Genomic DNA, 22,447 nt, shown 5'->3' on the forward strand with positions numbered 1-22,447 from the left:
TAGTGTGTAACAGTCCTCATCTACTTCCCCATTTCTTAATCTTACAGCACAAAATTCAATATTGACAGTTATCCTCACCAGCCACAAAGTACTCCCCAGTTCCTCGTTTACCCAAACAATCTTGCAGTCCATTCCAAGTGCTGGGCAAATGGTTTATCAAAATGACAGTAACAAAGCACTTAGTTCTAAAAGCTCAAATGTTTACTTTTAAGTAACGATGAAGAAAAAAATGTTAGCACTCAAGAAGTCTTTAGAATCCAAAACCTTCACATCCTTTGTAGAAACTCCAGTGCTTTTCCATTACAGGGCATGGCAGAAACTCCTCTTTACATACCATTACTATCTCACTGAATTGAAGAAAATGTGTCAGACTTCCAACTGAGTTGAACTGGACAGAAGAGCCTGTTGAAAATGAATGCAAACGATTACAGAGTGTATATTAGAGTAATGGAAAGCAACCACTGGCGCTATTATCTAAAGAGGTGTTAACAGCTCATTAGAACCAGGTAAGGGTTAGAGATCCCTAGGAATCTGTAATGTGTCTTAGGAATCTTGTAGCATAAGACCCTGGCCATCTTACCGGTATCTCTCACTAGCACCCAGAATTCAGTGAGACAAGGGCAATACTACACTTCGTGGTGCTCAGGGTGAGAAATCAACTGTCCCAGCCACTACCAATTATATAACAGGAAAATGCAATTGTTCTTCAGCATTGTTTGAATTTCACATATTATGTCCACGAAGGGGTAAGTTTAGTGTACTTCCCCAAAATCAAGTAATCCCTCTCACAGGGAATGCCCTTCCTACAGTCCTGAAAGGACTATATAAAAAGGAAGGCATAGACCTGTATACAAGAAATTGCAGGACTGAACAATGCATATTTGCAATATCTAAATATCTGCTGGACTGAAGCAACTATTGCAATGCATAAACTTAAGGCACTTGTGTCAGTGCAGGAGAAGCTGAACTTCCAGTAACAAAGTAACACTGTGGAGATCCAGCAGTAAAAGACGTTACAAGACAGTTTCTCCGTAACAGCACAGACTGCAAAAGGCACTTGGAACTGTAGTTTTCAGAGTTACTTGTTTTTGTTCATCTTTCGTCCACACTTTCTCCCTTTGGTACCCTTGCAAAAAATACCAGAGCTGCTGAGCTGCCACAACCAGCCCAACACAGGAACTGCCAGCGAGGGCAGAACTGTCACATGTAGCAGATATTAGCAAGAGGGGGAGGGCTGTCATGACAGTAGGGATGGCCTCTGTTTTAAAAAACAAAACAAAACAAAACAAAACAAAAACAAAAAACAGTGTTCAGACACCATTCAAGTGTCTCGAGAAGCAAAACTGAAGAGGTATTTCAGGATTATTAGATCAGTCAAGATAAATCCTTGTCAAAATGCAGAGAAAACATGTTTGAAGTGACACCAGTTGGTCATTTAGCTTGCACTTATTTCTGGGCTACCATGTGCCATCCCAGGAGCTTGCCTTTCTCCGTTACCACAGTTTTCCCATTGTGTCACCTACATCAATTCCAAAATGCAAAATATATTCACTGAACTGACATCATCGGTAGGTCCCAATGCTAAAACAATTAGTGTATCTTATAGGTATTAGACCTTTCAACTCCATGTCTTGGTGAGGATTTCCCTGTCATTTCCCGATTTCCAGGAGCTCACCACCCAAAGCAGTGAAGTGGCAAATTGCTATTAGAAGCGAGAGGCCTGTGTTCAGAAATGCAAATACAGAGTCTTGTGCGTGAGGATGTATGTTGTTCCACACCCATGACATCCACAGCAAAACTTCTGACGCCGGTGACAACAGCATACTGAAGATGCACTGAGGGTGTAAGATACCGAATGCAAACACCCTCAGTGCATCTTCAGTATGCTCGTGCCATAACACAGTACATAATGGAACAAAAAGCATGACCTGATGTCTAGGGTATATTTAAGTATCTGGACTGTAACAAAGATGGGCAGGCTGAATACAAGTCCCACCTGAGAAGTTATATCACAACACACCTCACAGAGTCTTCATCGCTTATGAAGCAGCGGTCAGTCACACTCAAGTCAACTCACACACTCAACTAGAAGTGATGTTTCAAAGGGCATAAACAGGAATGCTTGGATGGGAAGTCACAAAATAGTTTCAAGGACACCTTCAGGTAAAAATGATCTTAAAAGTAAGTCTGGGAATTTCTTTATAAAATAAACTGACAGAAACTGAGCTGAAACATTGTCATTAATACTGAGTCTATAGTGACATGACAGCTATGACTTCAACCTGTTTTGATTTGTTGAAAAAAGCTTTTTCATCCTGAAATGTCCACATTTTGTATGTAAGTATAGGAAAATTTCTTGGCAAAGTCTGAAGTTCATTTAACATCCCGTTTTGAGAGACCATAATCGGAGAAGAGACATTCCTTTCTTACTTTGGAAATGCTCCTCTCAGCACTCTCACTGCAATATTCTAACTTATTTACTAAAAATTCTCAACTCAAATTTGAAAGTGTAATAAAGATATGACCAATTAAATCTATTGAAATAACTTTTTTCAGCATTTGACAGTTGTCTTTGTTGATTCCTTTGGGTCAAATTAATGTTTTGGATTAAGATTTTGTAGATTAAATGCCAGCATTCTACCATCAACACAACTTTACCTGAGTGACTGATTAAAATCTCTACTTTTTCTCATCTATACTTTTCAGTAATTCTAGATAACAGTCAACAGTTAGCAAAAGCACAGTAATTTATACATCCCAAAGCTGTCCTCCTCAGTTCTGACATCAGTGTTTGATATCAAAGTTTCTACAGCCATAGACAATCATTTTTTTTGCCAGCAGGGATGGATCAGTATTTGAACATTTAGTCCCTGTGTTTCTTTCTCCATATTCTGACACAGCCAATTAATATCCTCCCCATTTCCATTTTTCATTCTCAATTCTTTTTCCCTTTTCTCTCTCCCTTTGCTTAGTGTTATTTTTAATCTTTTAATACCCATTAAACATGGGTATTAAATACCCATTTAATAAATTTAATACCCATTAAACATCAAAGGATGTTTCCTTTCTCCCTTTTGCTGTCTGTTTAAGTCTCATTCCCTTACAAAAGACCAGCAGCTTACAGGCTGCAAGCAGCGGAGAAAGGCTCCCATACTGCTATCCAAAACTCATTCTTAGTGCCTTGGGTACAGAAGAAAGCTTAGCAAGGTAAGAAACACACAGGCAGGGTCTTTCTTTGCTTTCCCACCCTTGCTGTCCTGTTAGGTGCTCTCAGTTTTCTGCCATCTTCATGAACTACACAGTAAAGTATCAATCAGTAACAATATCAGAATGAACTTTTTTCCCCATAAATCTGGGGAAAACACTTGTCATCTCTTTGTACTTTTTCTATCCTGCTTGCCAATAGCTTTTCTGTCTTTGTTGGCATCTGTTCTAGCCTTATAGTTTTGAAACCATTCTAAATGCGTTTCAACTTGTGTTTCCATTTTGTTACAGCTTTACAAAAACTTGTCTCTGTGGCAGCTAAGAACCTGAAAATTGTATTTAAGGAGAATTCCCATTAGCGGTGCAACTATATAAATGTCAGACCAGAACCTCCGGTTGCATAAAGGTTAGTCACTGAAGATTGCCACTTCTGTGCAGTCACCATTCTCTGATCTTTAAAATAGCCCCTGAAAGATCAGTTTTTAAAAATGGCTATCCCACCAGCATCCCCCTTATTTTTTCCAAGCAAGAAAGTGCTGGAACTATCCAGAGATATGGTTAAGCATTTTATAACTATTTTACTTGTGTAAATTATTTGTAAAAGGAATTAAAATGCTCTTGCAGTTTAAGCAACATATTTGAGTCAATTTACAGGTATCAGTAAATCCAGTTTCAATACGTCTATAAAACATGTAAAGATTATTATCAGATCTGAGGCAAAGCCGAACTGATTTACAGTATCTGTGGCAAAGTCACAGGAGATGTTATTCTTCTGACTCAAATGGATCTGGTTCAGTGCAGCTAGTCTAGCCACGGGCTACAAATGTGTAAGCAAAGAGAAGATCTAAGAACAACACACTTAAAGGTGACAGCATTTGATCTAGAGTGCCACAAGGGAGTATCTAGAACAAAAAATCTGTCTTAAGAGCTTTCAAGTTTCTTGGGCCTTATCCACGCTCCTCTCAAGAACTTAGAAACAGAGAAGACCAGTCACAATCCAGGAGTCCCAGAAGGCATTGTCCATTCAGACCAAGTAAGGTCTTAGACATGACAGCCAGCACCTCCCATAAACAACATTTTTGGATCCTCTGACCCTTTAAAAGGCTGCTACTGGATTGAGGCACATGAATTCTGCCCACGCTAGTGGCAATTTCAAAAATAACTTTTCTTTCAGCTAATCAAGACCTGGTATCTTGGAAAAAGAGATGTCTGTAGATAGATTGTCATTGTAAGACTAGATCTTTCTCTGACAAAATACGACACATCCCTGTTAATTCTGCCCCCCGCCCCGCCGCCTTCGTCCCCCGCCAAATGCCTTTGCTTTTCTCCAGGTCTCTCCACAGTTCTTGATTCACTTCATGTGATACGGATCTTAATTAATTTTTTCTCCTGCGAATGCTGGGGTCCAAGGTCTCTGCCCTTACAAACCAGTCAGTAAGGAGTGATCTTTTTCTAACAATCAGACATACCATGCCAGTCAAGCACCTGAAGTTAAGGTGTCCATCCCCTAAAAGATACAGGTCAGCAGGGATTCTGGCTAATTGCTTTGTGATCCTCTGTGTCCACCCCCATCCCTATTTTGAAAGTACTTTTTCCCCAAGAATTAATTTATCAAGTGATCCTAAATTACGCATCCATTATTTTTGCACTGGTAGTTACGACCCTTTGGAAAAAATCGAAGGGTATTCATTACATCTTACGAAATAAATAAATCATTTCAGTTTGGAAGCTACCTAGTGGACTATAATGACCTGATACTTCAAGCACAGCTGTAACAGTGCCAGAAGGACTTTGAGCGCCTTCTAATAGTCCCTTAGCCTACAGTTCTTTCCTTCACGTATCAGACACGACTCACCATCTGTAGGTTCAGTTCATCATTTGCCTATAACTAGAATTTGTATAGCAATAACGTGGAACTTAATTCATACTTTCACAAATAATTATTCTATTCTGTTGCTTCTAGATAAAATGCTAGATTTGAGAAAGTACCATTTCTTCCTCCCCTCAATAAAGAATAGTATTCCTCAGAAGTTCAGTCTTTCTTTTTGTCCCCCCAGTGAGATTGGCAAAAGCAATGTCATAAAGCAGAAAAAAAGATTAGGTATCTAGAATCATTCTTCTTTGAAAGTATTAAGTAACAGTGGCCTTTCTTGTTACACTCTGTATCTGCATGGAAAAAGGACTTGCAGGCGTGATTAAAGATCAAGAATTCATGTCTTTTCTTCTAAAACATCAGTTTCAAGGTTTATGCTGAAATCTCTTTAATTATTTCATGTTTCATGTGGCAGGAAGTATTGTTCCCACAACACGGACCTGAAGATGTTATACTTTTTCGAGAGATACAGTTAGTAGTAAATCTTTCTAAATGTTTGAAAAATGTACAATATTAATAATACTTTATAGCTTTCTTGCAAGTGTTGCCTAGATAAGTGATATAAATACAATATATTATTCCCCATTAAAACTTTTGCCTACATCATAATCTTATACAGTAACTGTTTCTTCTCTTCTCCTAGATACGCTGGGTATATGCCTGTTAGCCAGGAACAAATACTTTATAGGATATGATACATTCTGAAATACTATTCTTCAGGGTCCTTGGATTGGTGTATTAAGATATTATAAGTTTTTTATTTAGCAATGTGGGGAACTCAAAACCTCCAATCTATTACAGAAATCCATCAATGTCAGGGAAACAAGAGAACAATTTAGATCTCAGTGGCTCTTACCTTCTTTAGTAATAGCTGTAACATGATTTTTCCCCTCAAAAGGTGAGAGAGGTATGATTGACATACATGTAAATACCAATTGGGAAATGTATACAGCCTCCCATAAAGGAATCTATATTCAAGATTGAATTTATGAAGAAATAAAACATAATAAAAGAAGTACTTTTAAAATAAAACATAATGGATGATCCCATTTTTCTCACACATATATTTTTAGACAGCTGTCCAGATGGCCCTTCAGTTTCTGGATTAAGTCAATCACTCTAAATATCAAATTACTGAGTTCAACAACAACAAATGCATTCACTAGTATCCTTTATTAAAAGGCACTAAGATTGCTTTAAAATGATTCATAGGGTACCATTTCTTGGTATGACGAGCAGGGTGCAGGTTCCCACCATACGTTTCTTTCTCATTATTTTGAGTTATTAATGATTCACTTGTATACTCATTTGGAAGGAAAATACATGGTTCTCTAAAATTATTTCTAACCATTTTAGAAAACGTGAATTTAATGTGCCAATATAGTGGATAAGAAGCAGTTCCAGGGCCAACCTTGGATAATTAAAAACCGAACACTTTAAAATTCTTGAATGTGCACACTGAGATGCACATTGGAAGAAACAGAAGAGAAAGTATATATCAAGTTTCAGCTCAAGTCAGAACAGCTATTTGATAGAAAACCCAGTAGCTCATGTTTTTCATGCACTGGCAAAATCTACAGGAGCTGTGACTCATTTGGTGGGTATTATGTACAGCCTCAGAACAACTTCTAGAGCCTTCTCCTAGGCTATTAATCACGTGGTGATTTAAAGACTGAATTGTTTTGTTTAGAAGCTTTGTCCCAACTTTGTTAAAAGTCACTCCTGAAAAAAAATAACATAGAAGCGTGATATAGTATGAATGAAGGTAAAATCATCAGGTAGTCTCCTAAATGCTTTCATTTGACATTACCACAGTGTGGTGTCAAAAAAGTCTGTCTTCTCTCTGTTTCAAGCAACGCAGTAGCTGAAGCCACTGCCTCTTGAAGCTTGCTGTTTATCACACTGCCTTTCATTTATTGCTTTCATAAGTAAGATAAGAAAAGATAGATGTGTTCTAGGAAGATTATCTACAACAGTTCTGTTTGTCTTAGTCTTCTTTCAGTCTCCACGGGACGACCAAAGCAGATGAAAACGTTATAGTGCACCTGATGAATTAAGAAGATGGGTCAGTTATCAAAGGATTTCTTTTACAACTTGTTTCACGAAGCAAAAAGGCCAGAAAGCCAGTGTTTAAAGCTCTTGACTAGGAGTCAGTTTACTTACTTTTAGCCAGGCTTCTTAAGGAAATGACGTTTCTGTACGCAACAAAAAGAGGCAATGGTCACAAGTTTTAACAAGCAAGATTCCAACTAGATATATGAGGAAAAAAATTCACCATGAGCATGGTTAAGCACACGAATATGTTGTACAGAGATGTTGTGGAGTGTCCATCCTTGAAGATATTCAGAATTTGACTGGACAAGGCACTGAGCAACCTTATCTAACTTGGAAGTTAGTCCTACTTGAACAGGAAGTTGGACCAGAGACCTCCAGAGGCCTCATCTAACCTACATTAGTCTATGGTTCTCTGCAATCACACAGTCACCTAGTTAGTTCTGAAGTGATTTGCCAGTTTCAGAAAAACCTGACTGACAGATAAGAAATACAGGCATTAAATTCTTAGAACTGGCTTCCATGGCATGTAGTCCTTGAGAGCTGTTTCTTTTTTTTTTTTTCCTTTTTGGCCTCCTAAAAAGTGAATTTTGTTTGGCTCTTGCTGGCCACATAGCTCAACTTTGAGTCAGTCACGTGACATTCTACCTTCTACCTTGCTGATAATCCAATAAGAACAGGTAGACGATTTTGGATAAGAATAGCGTGCAGATGGAGGAAGCCTATACTTCAGTTATGGTATGCAAAGTTACTGGAAAGTACAACTTTGTAAATTCTGCTGACAGAATTATGTGCTCCTTTGTAAAGTATGTAATTACCTAAAGCAAATGCCTGGAACTTTAACGCAGTGGAAAATACTTTTAAATATTTTGTCTGCAAGCCATAAAGAAGAGAAAACAGTATAATAGCTGCACCTTGAGATAACTCTGAGATGGAAAAAGATTATGGATAGAAGTATTTGTCTACAATCTCACTTTGCTTCCAAAGTACAAAATACAAAGCATGTATAGTTCATCTCCCTGTTTTTTACAGTCACATAAATGGAGACACTGTGTAGCTGATGAATATTCTGCTATACGTAACAAAGGAAAACACATACATTAGATGCTAGGGTTTTGTTTTTGCGGGGTTTTTGGTTTTTTGGTTTTTTTTGTGGTTTGTTCGTTGGGCTTTTTTTTAAGCACTTCCAAGTACTTCTCCTCTTCCATATTATTATCGCCATTATTGATGGTCATGATGAGCCACTAGTTCAGTAACACCCAACCCAAAAAATTCAGATATAAAGAATCAAGCTCCTTTAAGGCATGCCATTTTGTTAAAAAAAAAAATACAATTAAACTTGGGGTTCTCAGTTCATCTTGACTTTTGAATCACTAAACGACATTCATCATCTTTTCCAGCTTTCCTCCAAAAACATGAAGATAAGAATAGTAGAGTTTTCCAGTAGTTTCTGACATAATTGTCTGAGCCTAAGCAGAATCTGGGGCTCTGAACTGGAGCACTATGCAGCACAAAATACATTACAACCTTTCAAGAACAGGTAACATTTCCTTGCATTTGAATTACACGGAGCTTTAAACATATTGCAGGACAAATATACTACAATGGGCTAGACTTGTTGTTTGGACTAATACCAAAGTAATATCTTCAACCAGTTCAAAGACGCATATGAGATCCCTCTTCTGAGGATTTTACAATTAAAAGTCTAATGGAAGATTCTTGCAAATAGGCACACGCGATGTTTACTAGTAGCCCAATTTTACACCTATCTAGGAGGTATTGAAATACTTAGTATCTTGGTTTCATTCTACTGGAGCAATTCATTTGGATTTAAATATCCTCCTGCCAAGTCAGCAGTTTCAGCATCACAACTTTGTACTGGTGTACAAGACAAGAAGGTAAGATTGACTAGCAAGAAAACAGAAATTACTCTTCTATCATTTTCCAGGACTAACGAAGTCCAGAAAGTAAACTAGTTAAAAGCCAATTTATGCAGCTGAGCTTTACATTCAGAATTCATTTAGCGTGAAGTATGGCAGCAATGGCATTGTGTATCTGACCGGCTCTTTCGAAACAAATGTAGAGGGCAAACAAATACAGCAAATCCATCTATGGGCTATGGGGCTTCTCATGGCTCTTCCAAAGCTTCCTTTGAGAGACTCAATGAAATACTCACCCTGAGACAGTTTTTAAAGGGATTTCCTTCTTAAGTAGGAGTTTGATTTTCATAGTTTGCTTTCAAAAATATTTTTGGTCAGACTATGAAACCTGAAAAGCTTCTCCTCAGAACTGGATGCAAAAGGTTTGGGTTCTATAAGCTAGACATGTGGAAACTGGGCTGGTGGTTAAATTTTTTAAAGGTTATACTGCATGTTAAGCAGTTTCTTCCTTCAATTAACAGGGTAATCGTAGTAGATATAAACAAAAATGTATATATGGAACAACATTTCTGTAAATTTCCAACTTACTGATTTTTATTGTATTATGAATGTTTAATTTTGCATAATCCCCACATGTCTGTTAGCGGTTACCTTTGGCTACAAAATGACTCTACACTCTTGCTCTAACAGTTTCCAGACAGGATTGAGCGCTCAGGTAATAGGGTGGCAAGGACCATACATGCTACAACACCATTATCTTGGTAAGCAGAACTATAACTAGTAACTGTATTTGAGAAAACATGAACGTGGCTATTCATCTGTTCAGCAGAGAAACAGAACTCCTACAAGCCATAACCTGTGTAACTTTTCAAATCATATCAAAGGGCAGTTCAACCTGGGCTTTTTGATACATAAATGTGACTACAATCTACTACACAATCTATTTTTTAACTTTAAAGACCACCTCCCTCCAAATATCCTGCCCTGGCATTTAAGATACTAAGTCTATTTGCTTCTATTAAAAAAAAAAAAAGAAAAGGAGTGGGATAACAAAGCATCTTCTGCAGAGGATTCTCAGCTCTGGGGTTTATTTAATCCTTTGCACTGTAGCTGCAGGGCCTATGTATAGACTTGCAGAAGCATAAAGAATTGCTTTATAGTGTGGATATACTTTCAGTTTACAACGGCTGACACTGATTAGGCACTTCACCTCTGATTTACTTCTTACTGTCTCCCACAGCAGACCTGACTCAGCACCGTTAACCACTTCAGTGCAAAGTGTTACCTGACACTGGGCACAGTGGGGGTTAGAGCTGACCACTCTGACTTTGCACTGTGGTCAATCAGGGTCATCCCTCTGCGGTGTAATCAAAGGTGGCAGAGGCAAAAATACTAGGTCAAAGTGCAGCAAGCACTGTTCAAATTGTACGAATATTATGGATAGGGTTTAATGTGCAATTAACATAAAAATGTAATACTGAAAACACAAAGTGACAAGCTCAGTCAACTCCACAAAGATCAGAGCATCTTCAGGAACATATACACTTTTCTCTTTAAATTACATTACATGAGATTATTTAGCAATGCTTTCTTATCGTATTTCTCCATCTAAATCCAGAAAACATTTGTCTATGCTATTATTTTGTGGAAACATTTAACTGAGTACTTCAAATGATATGGAGTTATTTTGTTAACTACATCAAAATAACAAAATGTTTCTAATTTGGACACAGGAGAGTCAAACATACTGAGCTCTGAAAAACTTCATTATTGGGTCATTTAGATCAACCCATCAGCAGAGTCATCATTTTTCCCCAGCACTCTTTCCCTCCCACACACAAATCAATTCCATGTCACCTACTTTCTTTTTCCTTTTGTACCTGTTGTATAGCCCTTGCACCCACCATTAGGTTTTTTAGGCAGTTAAAAAAATCTTACTCTTAAATTCCCTGGTAACAGCTGCTTCTCTTTCAGCACATAGCAATGTTTTCACAACTTCTGTTTGTGGCAAGGATGGGGTTATTGGCTGCATATTGCTCAGGTCAAAGCTCCCAAGAGGCTGAGCAATGAAGACAGTACCAGAACTCCGATGGTGCTGGTTGTGGTTGCTGGGGTCCCTCGTGATAAAATTCTTTCCTGAGAGCATAAAAAGATCAAGATAACTTTGTTCTAAGAACAAACAGTATCCTTTAACACTGGTGGTTTAATGGTTTAATGCACAGAGCAGTTACGCTTTTATTTTTTCTTAAAGGTAAATGCTGAAATTTTCACTTAGCCTTACACCACTAAACACATGTAAGGGCAGACTTTCCTCTGCTCCTTTACCAGCCCAGCCATAGCTGCTCTAAGATGACTGAGGCATTTTCTTTTTTAAAAATGTATCTTCCTTGGCAAAATTACATTAGATGCCACACAGATTTAACTTGAAAAGTAGCCTACTAAATATATGTGTGTTTCACTGCTTGTCCCAATGAAAACAGAAACATACAATATCGCATATGATCACAACAAAACTACTCTCATTTGCTTTCATGCAACCTTATTGAGCTCAGCTGCTCATTTTATGCTAGATACCTGAAGTAACACTAACATAAACCTTCTGAAACAGCTCCCATGATTCAGCCACTAAGAAACCATCTGGATTCTCCTGAAAACACTCTTTAGTCCACACAACTTTGGGGTCTTTCATAACTAAAGGTGAGCAAGAGTAGTTCTAATCCTTACAGGTCGCTAATGGTTATTAAAGGCAGTAAGGGATTGCCAGAGCACAAGAATTGCACTAGTCATGACATTTTCCACAGACCATCTTCCCGAAATAACAATCTGCAAAATGAATGTACATATCACGCTTACTGTAACAACTGGATATGCTTTTATTTTAAGCCACTTTGCTGGAATTTCAATGTGAAATATCTAACACCAACATCTGCTCGGCAACTGACATCAGCTCTTCAGCTGACATCTGCTTCTGAATCCTTGTTATTCTTGGTAATTTTTAGTAAACATTATGTCATCATTACATGTATCAGAAAGCACAGAGGAATAAATTCCAAGCCATATAATCACTGTTTCTTCTGCTTTCCTACATACAGATAGTCTAAAAGTACTGTTTATTTTCTTAATGTTTAGTTCTCACTCAGACTTGAACACAGTAATTCCTGCTTTCTGCTAGCGTGATGCAGAAGAGACTAAATGCTCAGACTCAAAGAAGGGACATAAAGTGAAATTTAGTTAGGATTTAGATGACTAATTCCAAAATTACAATCTTTAAAGCTTCTGTTAAATACCTGCATTGGTCTGGGACTGCTTTACTCCATGAGCTCTTCAAGTTTTTTACATTAACATTCCTCAGGTACCTAAAATTCTGCTGCTATACAAACCTGGAAGCACCTTAATCTCAACCAAGCTGAAAAGCTAGGACATTTCTTATGCTGGCAGCCACAGAACAGCATAATACCCCCCTGTATTGCCTAGGGACCTTGGTTTGGTAAAGGTTCTTAGGACATGCTTCCTAAATTGGGCTTTATACGAAGTTCAGTGGTAGCTGCTTCTTTCTGTTAAAAGATGGCTAGGTACAGCCACTGCCTGCATCATGCGGCCAAGAAGGCCAATGGCATCCTGGCCTGTATCAGAAATAGTGTGGCCAGCAGGAGTAGGGAAGTGATCGTGCCCCTGTACTCGGCACTGGTGAGGCCGCACCTCGAATACTGTGTTCAGTTTTGGGCCCCTCACTACAAGAAGGACGTCGAGGTGCTGGAGCGTGTCCAGAGAAGGGCAACGAGGCTGGTGAGGGGTCTGGAGAACAAGTCTTATGAGGAGCGGCTGAGGGAACTGGGGTTGTTTAGCCTGGAGAAAAGGAGGCTGAGGGGAGACCTCATCGCTCTCTACAACTACCTGAAAGGAGGTTGTAGCGAGGTGGGTGTTGGTCTTTTCTCCGAAGTAACAAGTGATAGGACGAGAGGAAATGGCCTCAAGTTGCGGCAGGGGAGGTTTAGATTGGATGTGAGGAAAAATTTCTTTACTGAAAGAGTGGTGAAACATTGGAACAGGCTGCCCAGGGAAGTGGTGGAGTCCCCATCCCTGGAGGTATTTAAAAGATGTGTAGATGAGGCGCTTAGGGACATGGTTTAGTGGACATGGTGGTGGGGGGTCGACGGGTGGACGCGATGGTCTTAGAGGTCTTTTCCAACCTCAATGATTCTATGATTCTATGATTTTCTTCCCACTTCCCCATCCTCTTCATACAGTAGCTCAATGAACACTGAGCTAAGATATGAGAAGCTGGAAGGAGTATGGGGGATGGGTATTTAAAATAATAGCATTCTCCTCCAAAAACACTCAAATTATCAGGCCCCAGCCTTCTCTTTTAATGATGCTCTGGGATGCATAGAAAAAAATTCAAGTCATTAATATAGACAGAAAAAAAGAAGATTGATTCTTTACAAAAGCAGGATAAACGTCTATATAAAACACACACAGGCTGTAAGTATATTAGAAAGATAAAAGAGTGCCTGGGAATGTCCCCAGGCAAGCGGCACAGAATAGCTCACATCCACACCAGCAAACTTTCCTGTGCTTTCACAGGCTTGCTGCAGGTGAAGTGCCTGTTGGGAACAGTCCTTGGAACAAGCTAACTCCTGAACCGGGCCTGGAAACCATTCCAGAGCTGCCCAATGCCCACAACTGTTCTCACAATACAACAGTGCAGGTTGATCCTCTTTTGGAACAATTTAAGGCACTGTTTAATTTCCTACTAAATATTTGGCCATATAATATCTGAAATGGAACTGAAACTGAGAACACTTTGGCTTTCCCTCCCTCAATTTCTCACCTAGGGCTAATGGTTAGGCATTACCGTGATCTTAAATTACACTTGACAAAAAAACTTCTTGAAATACTCTTTCCCAGATTACCCTGGGCTATTTGTGAAAAACAGGGGAAAAAAAACACTTACTGATCTTTAGGCTGATTTCTGTTTGTCAAGAGTATTTTTTGAATAAATGGATTTCTCTGTGTTAGAAGTTACAATGTTTATCATAAGTTTTCCATAAGAGGAATAATTTACAAGAACTAGGCAAATATTCAAAAGCCTATTAAAAAGTTAGGAGACTAAATCCATTTTTAAGTCACTTACACCTGGTATAAACTTAAGTTACTGAAGCAGGGCAATGTAAACGCATTATCTGGATGCTCTTAGCCTGAAGCAAATACCAGTAGAACATGGTAGTCTGAATATCAAATTAGTTATTTTAAATTATTATCTTTTAATTTACTTTTAGTATGTTAAGAATAGACCAAGCCTGGTATCCCAGTTCACATGAGGTGCAGTGTCTCATCAAATTAACAGAACCAATCACAAAAGCCCGAAAGCTTTTCGGACTCCAAGTGCAACTGGCTGTCAAAGGGACTTGGGTTTCCCTAGGAACACATTACTTATCAAAATTAGGCTGAAGTTCTTAAGTCTGCCAGGCAGTTCTGAAAAAATTGTTCAATGTCATTCTGGCACATCAATGCACTCTATTTCTTGTGACGTTTATTTTTAGAGAATAAAATATCCTCCTAGTTATTCCTGTTGCTTGGGCATAATGCAATTTCCACCAACACGGATTATTTAATGTGATTTTAAGATGTACATGTGATTAAAACTTACGCTAGTGTATCTGAGTTGCCAACAGAATAAAAAAGAATTAAATTAGCTTATTAAAAACTTCACTTTATATATTAAATATTTTTAATGTAAAATGTTACATAATATTTTTTACATAACAACCAAGTCATTAGTAATTATTCTCTTCACACAACCAATTTATGGAAGAAAAGAAACGTACTTCTTTAGAGATCATGTGTAAGTTCTGGCACTATTTTTCAAGCCCAAGATCATGATAAGCATGTAGCCCAGAAAAAAATCAGAAAGCAATAGAGGAATTTTGGAATTTAAGCTCTTTAGAAATCACTTTCCGCTGCTTTCAGTCATGGTGATTTTAAGTGGTACATACCCAAAGGCTCTCTTTCTTGTGATGGTAATTCCAGGTCACTAGAAACTGACACTTCTTCAACAATAAATTTTGACAACTGTGTCCCAAGATATGTAACCTGTACAAACAAATCTAAATGGATAACTGGTCATTTTAATTAGTGTTTTTTCTGATAAGTGTAAAAATTTCATTTTTCTTACAAAACTGAGTTTATGCACTTAACAGTCTAATCTGTGTCTGTCAAGATCAAGCAGAAATTCTGCTAATTTGAATTCTAAATGAAAAAAAGCATAATACAACCCATCTGCAAAGCCCTCTAAACTCTGCCAGTATTTTTGCAACATTTGTCCTTGACACCCTGACATTTCAATAAGCTTGCTCTTCTTTTATTCTAACTACCTTTCAGCTTTTTCTCTCAGTCTCTTAATCATCTTTAAAACTACTCTTTCAAAGTACTGATAGCTTACAGAGTGGGCATTCCACATTCTCTCAACATTCGTGACTAGTTCATCACGGTCCAGCTATAGCTGTGTAGCTCTTTCTTTGCTGCTTATTCATTAAGAGTAAGAAGACTTTTTAAAATTTAGGCTTGTACCCTCTTTTGCTTTAAGAACAGTAGGGAGATCCAGATTCATGAAATTTGTTATTGCCATTTATTATTGCTATTTTTGGGAGTAAAATGAGGCCTACCTTATTCCACACATACTTCCATGTCACAGAAATATCACTTCCTAGTAGGTCTTTAACCCACTGAACTGGATTCTGAAGTATTTGTCTCTTACTGGTTCTGATCTTGCCGTTGTTTAAGAGCGTGGCTTTATGACTAAATTCCTAAAAAAGATAAATTAAGAAATATTTTTCAATTCATAAATTAAAAAATCTGAATTAATCCTTAAAAGATGAAAAAGTGTTGAAGAACAATATAGCTGAAAAGTTGCAGCTAATTCTGTTTTTCTCTGAAAAAAGTTAAAGAATTTAATGCCACTATCATAAACTGTGGTATGTAAAATAAGTGGTTTAGTGTGCATGGTGGTGTTGGGTTGATGGTTGGACTCGATGATCTTAGAGGTCTTTTCCAACCTCAATGATTCTATGATTCTATGATTCTAAGAGGATTTATTCCACCAGAATAAGATGTTTTGGCCACACAGACACCACTGTCAGAGGACAAATCTCCCTATGTGTGTTTATGAGAACTGTATTTGCATCTTGGTTCCTCTTAGATATTACAAAGCTGTGAATAAATTAATTTGCAACAGTGAACTAGAAACTCACAAGAGGCAAGTCTGTGCACCAAGAAGCTGTTACTCAAACACAATCTGTCTTACACATGTGGAACAAATGCATGTCACAGTGAAATTCCAGCAATGATTCAAAGGTGAAACATATTTGCATAAAAACTTCACTTACATCAAGGGACATCACTTTCATGTTTTAGGAAGAACATGGCAGCCTTATCTTATACAAAATTAAGTATAAAAGAATTTATTGTTACTGCCTCTTTGATAATGCTAATACAGCCCAGTTCTGCAAACATATATGCACCTCCAGAAGCACAGCTTATAGTTGTTTACAGTTCAGTAAATTAAGGTTTTGTTATACTGATCTCAGTTAGGTTAACACAGCTAAATAATGCAAAAATTAGCTGTTGGTAAACTATGTTAGAACTTAGTAGGGTAGCTTAGCGTGCATGAGGTTAAACAATCAGAATAAGAGAATGATCCACCAGCAAATATTGAACCTCCTCCTACCATATCCACTGCCTTGGGGTGTCTATAAGAATCTAAATTAAGATGTTTAACCCAAATATTTTGATGAACACTCAATCCAGTTCACAGTTTCATAGCTTAGGTCTACTGCATTCTGCCTGCCCAAAGCTAACCTTAAGTAAGGACTATGTACTAGCTGTATGTTGTTATCAAGTACATCTCTGTAATGATAAAGAAGGAAACTTTACTGATCATCTCCTCTTTGCAATGCAATAGACACTGGCTTCTAAACTGCAATCTCTATAGCACTGTCTTCCAAGACATAAATGAGTATCATTTTCATTCTAGTACAAATCACTGACTTCTCTACACTCCAAACATCAACATTTCAATACAGGGTTATAATTCCTTAAGATCCACATGCATCAAACCGGTATCAAAGACAACGGTCTTGAGAAATGACAGTAAGCATACTGAATTCTTCATCCTTCCATTTAGTCACCCTGAGGTTCAGAGGAATATTACATGTTCTTTAAAGAAAAGAAGCATGTCTATATACCTATGGCATGGCCCAACATAGAGGCTTGTGACTTACTCATGCTGCCTTATGTTACAAAACACAAGACCACATGAAATAGTCACTCTCAGCAGAAAAGCATTCCCGAGCATTGTAGGTGCAGAAAAAGGAGTCTTTTCTACATTAGCTACACCTGGTGAGTTGGCTGAAAAGAACCTTTCATGTTTTAATCAACATGTTGCCCTGGAAATTAACTAGCTCACAGCTGGGAATTCAGTCAATAATTCCATTATTTGCTCAATACCAAGCCAGTCCCCTGGCAGCTGCCTTGCAAATCTGCTCTGTATTTGGAGGCACAGGGACATGCTTTTGTATTAAAAAAAGAGGTTTCTTTTTCTTTTTTTTTTGCAAATATGGTTCATACCAGACTATAAACTATAGAACCAGCTGGCACGTAAGCAAGTAATTTTGCATATATTCATGTCTATCACAGCACTATGAAATCCTTGATGTCACATTTCTTTATTTGAGGGACTTGATAGTTGCTTCCAAGAATCACATTAAGTCATAAAAACCTTAACGTTCCCATTCCTTCCAATATGAAAATCAGGTATTACACAATGTAGACCTACCAATGATTCCACTCTGGTTCTAGCAACAGGAAATGTTAACAAACTGATAATGCAAAGTTAAACACAAATTTTACATATGCGTTATTCTGGGTGTTAAAATTATGGGCTGACAGAAGTCATCATCCATAGCATTTTCCTTTAAAACTCATAGAAGATTATCTGTAACCAATGAATAAAAATTATCAAGACTAAGTGCTGAAGATGCAGACTAAACCATGAGAACTGCTGTTTCCCCATTTCAGTGGGGTTTTTTCATTATATGCTAATATTAACATTATTATATCTCAACAATTACCTGCAGTTTGAATTCTAAAACATTTTCTCCTGGCTTAATCCTTCCCAATTCAAGTAGATCTATCAGCTGAAGCTTTTTCCTATTTTTTCTTCCATACCTCACTTGTTTTTGTTCACATTCCTGATTACTATAGCTCTGGGAAGATTTCTCACTGAGGTTTACTGGATAATCTGTATTTGAGGTAAGATTTGTAAGCACCGAGCTGGTATGAAATGAGTTTTCACTACTCTGAAAGATCATTTGCTGCAGAGTATTAGGGAAGTTCTTTGTAGATGTTGACAAAATTACTTGCTGCTGCTGCCGCTGGAAAGCTTCTTTCTTATTTACATATCTGTGGAGATCCTCATCTGTAAGAACCTGCCGGCAGTCACTGCCTGGCTGACAGACATTGTTATTGACAACAACGCTTCGGGGTTCTACAATATTTAATGCATTGGTCACTGAAGTGGGATTTAAAGACTTGTTTCCTTGTTCTGCAATTGCTACACAATGAATGTCTTTTTGCTGTGAGCACTTTGTTTTAGCAGTGGAAACAGTAGGTTCTGAAGGCAATGTCACCACTTCTACAGCATTTGTCAGCTTTGACATGTTGTCGAAGGGATATTCTCTTATGCCGTTTTCGGATGCCAAAGCATGATCAGAAGCCTCTTTGCTCCTAATTGCTTCTTTATTTGCTCCTGTCTCAGCCAAGCAGATGTGTGGATGTTGGCTGCATTCCTGAGCTGAAAATCTATTTTCTAAAGAGAGATGTGCTTCTACTCTGTTTCCATTAGGCATGCTGGCACCAAGCCCCATACTAAATGTAACTACATCAGGACACATGATTTCACCAGCAGTTAAACTTTGTCCTTTAACATTTCCACAGGAAATAACTAAGTTTGAGATTTGCTTATCTGAACATGATGCACTGAACACTTGCTTTGTTCTTCTGTAATTTTGTATTTTCTGGACTAATTCTTCCTGGGTTTGGGCAATAGTCAACAGGCTCTTTTGCCTAGAAGCAAGGTTAACTAATTGTTTCCTCAGTGCTCCTTTTTTAAAAGATTCCACTGAAGCCCTATAGAAAATTAAAAAAAGGAGTAATAAGGACACCAGAGTTACTGTAAACACAAAATAAAAACAGTTTAATAGATGTAACCCACTAAGAACAGGAATATGTTTCAAAGAACTCTGCCAACACCTAAAATTTGAACAATCTTTTTATCATGTATAAAGTTTATAGTTCAAATCCCAGGCTTATGCACAACAAACTGCAGAATCCCATCTAGAAGTAGAATGCAAAGCATCGAAACTTCAGTAATAGCCTTGTCCTTCTATACCACCCTTAATTCACAGAATCAAAACTGGGTCTGTATTATCACTGGCTGCTCTTTTATCACCACAAATCACAATAAGTCATTGAATTCAATGCCTTTGCAGCTCTAATTTGGAGCCTTTTAAAATGAGCTCAGGATGAGCTACTGAAGGATGATACTATCAGAAATTTTTTACAGTATACACAACAAAACATTTTGTGAAGCCACAAATGTAGTAATACTACATGACCATTAAGAAAAGAGGACAGAGCAGTTTAGGATGTTGTATGTTAGTTTGGGAATGTCTCTCCCTTCATCAGACCCTGTTCCCTAGAGCTGAGGTGGTCTCCCTGTGAGACTTCTTCCCTGGAGGACTTTACATCTTCCCTGCTGGAAGGGAATTCCTTATTTTCTCTGCTTCCTTTGGCACAAGAACCACCAGCCCAGAATAATACTCTTTTCTCCTAATTCCCCCTCAAGGGACAAGTGATTGCACTACCACTCTGGCACCATGCTGGGAAGACAGGGGAGTACCACAAGGTGTGGGAAAATGAATAGCACCACGGTTTGCTTTTAACTCCACCCAAAGCAGAGTTGCCATGCAGGTAACACCATCCCAGTCTCAGAAGAGAGAGGCTGTTGAGGGGATCAGGACAGAGGTACAGCAACACCAGTTGGTGCAGAACAAGGACAGCCAAACCACACTGTGACAGTATTGGTGTCTGTACTGTGATATTGCTTGCTATCACGTGTTTAGAATCCACGATACGATCAACATATCAGCATATAGTTGATCACTGGTATGAGTAAACCTTGACAACTATGGCAGGCTACTGGCCTAACTACACAGGCCAGTGAGGCTCCATACACTTTTCTAGCAGTGTTTCTTCAGGGAAGTTCTGTTGCTTTATTGCTATATAGGTACAGAAGAAGCTGCAACTGAAGAGGCAAAGATAGCGTGACAAAAATGTCAAAGGCAAAGTAATTTACAGTCACTAACAAATATGATGCTTTTTTTTGCTCATTTTTCTTAGGTGAGGGTGAGCGATACATCTTAATATCTTCAAAGGAACAGATAGAAATGGGAAAGTGTTAGCAGTATCTCTCCCTGGGCCAACTAACTGAACAACAGAAAGATGGAAAATGTGATGATGCCTCCTGATCTTCTGTACATTTATGTATCATGTGACAAAAGCTTATATGCTAATTAGTTAAAAATAAAATGTTCACGTTACAAATAATAAAAAGGAAATTTAATGTAATTTGGCATGTAGCCCATTACTATTAATGGATAGCTGTTGCATTAGCTGCAGGGTGTCTGCAATACCCAGAAATATTTATCACTTTTCTCTGGAACACAGTTTCACTCTCAGTATTAAGAAGGCATATTCTTAATTCAGTCACTCGTTTGTTCATAAGGATGATTTGGAACCCTAACTTCTCTTCACATAAAACCCTCTCTTTTTTTTAATTACTTGTGTAATCTATGTATCTTACATTTTATAGCTGGCAAAATGGTCTGTGACAGAAATGTTTCAGTCTCTTTGCTCAACCAGCCTATACGTTTTGCCATGGAACTACCTGAAAGCTGTACACTGTTGCTTTTACATGACCAAACAAATACTGCTCACAGAAACAATATGTAGACATCCTGATCAGATGGTCTAGAAGCATCCGTTAAACATGATGCTACATTGTTAGCTGAGCACTCACCACATGACCAGCATTCAGGTAGTGCCTCTTAGAAGGAAGTAAAAAGAGGCCTTGTGAGAGCGAGCAGCAAGAAGCTGACAATTCACATAGCCCATGTTCACACTGAGGTGAGCACTCCCAGCTCACATCTGAGGTGTCCTCACAAAAAAGGAATGTCTGCAAGCATGCTTCAAGCTATTGCTCTAAAATGGCTCTTGTGGGCTGTTGGTTGAACACTCCCAATCTAGGGGTGCTAAAGAAACAAAACTGGAGGCAGGGACACTAAAAGTAGCATCTGAGTTGCTACAGATTTCCTCCATGATGCTGCAGAAGTAATCTAATTGCTCAGTACTTCCATTTCCTAACTTCTGCTTAGGTATTTTTTCACACCTTCTGTAAGTTCACTACACAAGTCTATGGTGCCAGATGGGATCCACCCAAGGGTACTGAGGGAGTTGGCAGAAGTGCTCACCAAGGCACTTTCCATCATTTATCAACAGTCCTGGCTAACTGGGGAGGTCCCAGTTGACTGGAAGTTAGCATGCGACACCCATCTACAAGAAGGGCCAGAAGGAGGATCCGAGGAACAGGCCTGTCAGTCTGACCTTGGTGCCAGGGAAGGTTATGGAGCAGATCATCTTGAGTGCCATCACATGGCACATACAGGACAACCGGGCGATCAGGCCCAGTCAGCATGGGTTTATGAAAGGCAGGTCCTGCTTGACTAACCTGATCTTCTATGAGAAGGTGACCTGCTTAGTGGATGAGGGAAAGGCTGTGGATGTGGTCTACCTGGACTTCAGCTTAGTGGATGAGGGATTTCCCACAGCATTCTCCTGGAGAAACTGGCTACTCTCATGGCTTATGAGCGTACTCTTCACTGGGTAAAAAAACAGCTGGATGGTTGGGCCCAAAGAGTTGTGGTGAGTGGAGTTAAACCCAGTTGGCGGCTGGTCACAAGTGGTGTTCCCCAGGGCTCAGTATTGGGGACAGTTCTGTTTAGCATCTTTATCAATGATCTGGACAAGGGGATCGAGTGCACCCTCAGTAAGTTTGCAGATGACACCAAGTTGGGTGGGAGTGTGGATATGCTTGAGGGTAGGAAGGCTCTACAGAGGGATCTGGACAGGCTGGATCGATGGGCTGAGGCCAACTGTGTGAGGTTCAACAAAGCTAAGTGTCGGGTCCTGCACTTGGGTCACAACAACCCCACGCAACGCTACAGGCGTACAGGGGAAGACTGTCTGGAAAGCTGCCTGGCAGAAAAGGACCTGGGGGTGTTGGTCGACAGCCGGCTGAACATGAGCCGGCAGAGTGCCCAGG

General features: G+C 38.8%; 1 protein-coding gene across 1 annotated transcript in view; it reads right to left on the minus strand.

The window, feature by feature from the left end:
* Positions 1–250: 250 nt before the first annotated feature.
* ANKRD31 (ankyrin repeat domain 31) overlaps positions 251–22,447 on the minus strand; it is a 76,202-nt gene continuing 54,005 nt past the window's right edge. The window contains exons 21-24 of the mRNA XM_019472351.1: positions 18,138–19,194; positions 15,675–15,815; positions 15,006–15,102; positions 251–402 (exon numbers count right to left, since the gene is read on the minus strand). Coding sequence (XP_019327896.1) covers positions 251–402; positions 15,006–15,102; positions 15,675–15,815; positions 18,138–19,194 — 1,447 coding nt within the window. The remainder of the gene's footprint in view (positions 403–15,005; positions 15,103–15,674; positions 15,816–18,137; positions 19,195–22,447) is intronic.

The sequence above is a fragment of the Aptenodytes forsteri genome, unplaced genomic scaffold (assembly GCF_000699145.1).
Source record: "Aptenodytes forsteri isolate BGI_AS27 unplaced genomic scaffold, ASM69914v1 Scaffold387, whole genome shotgun sequence".
NCBI lineage: Eukaryota > Metazoa > Chordata > Aves > Sphenisciformes > Spheniscidae > Aptenodytes > Aptenodytes forsteri.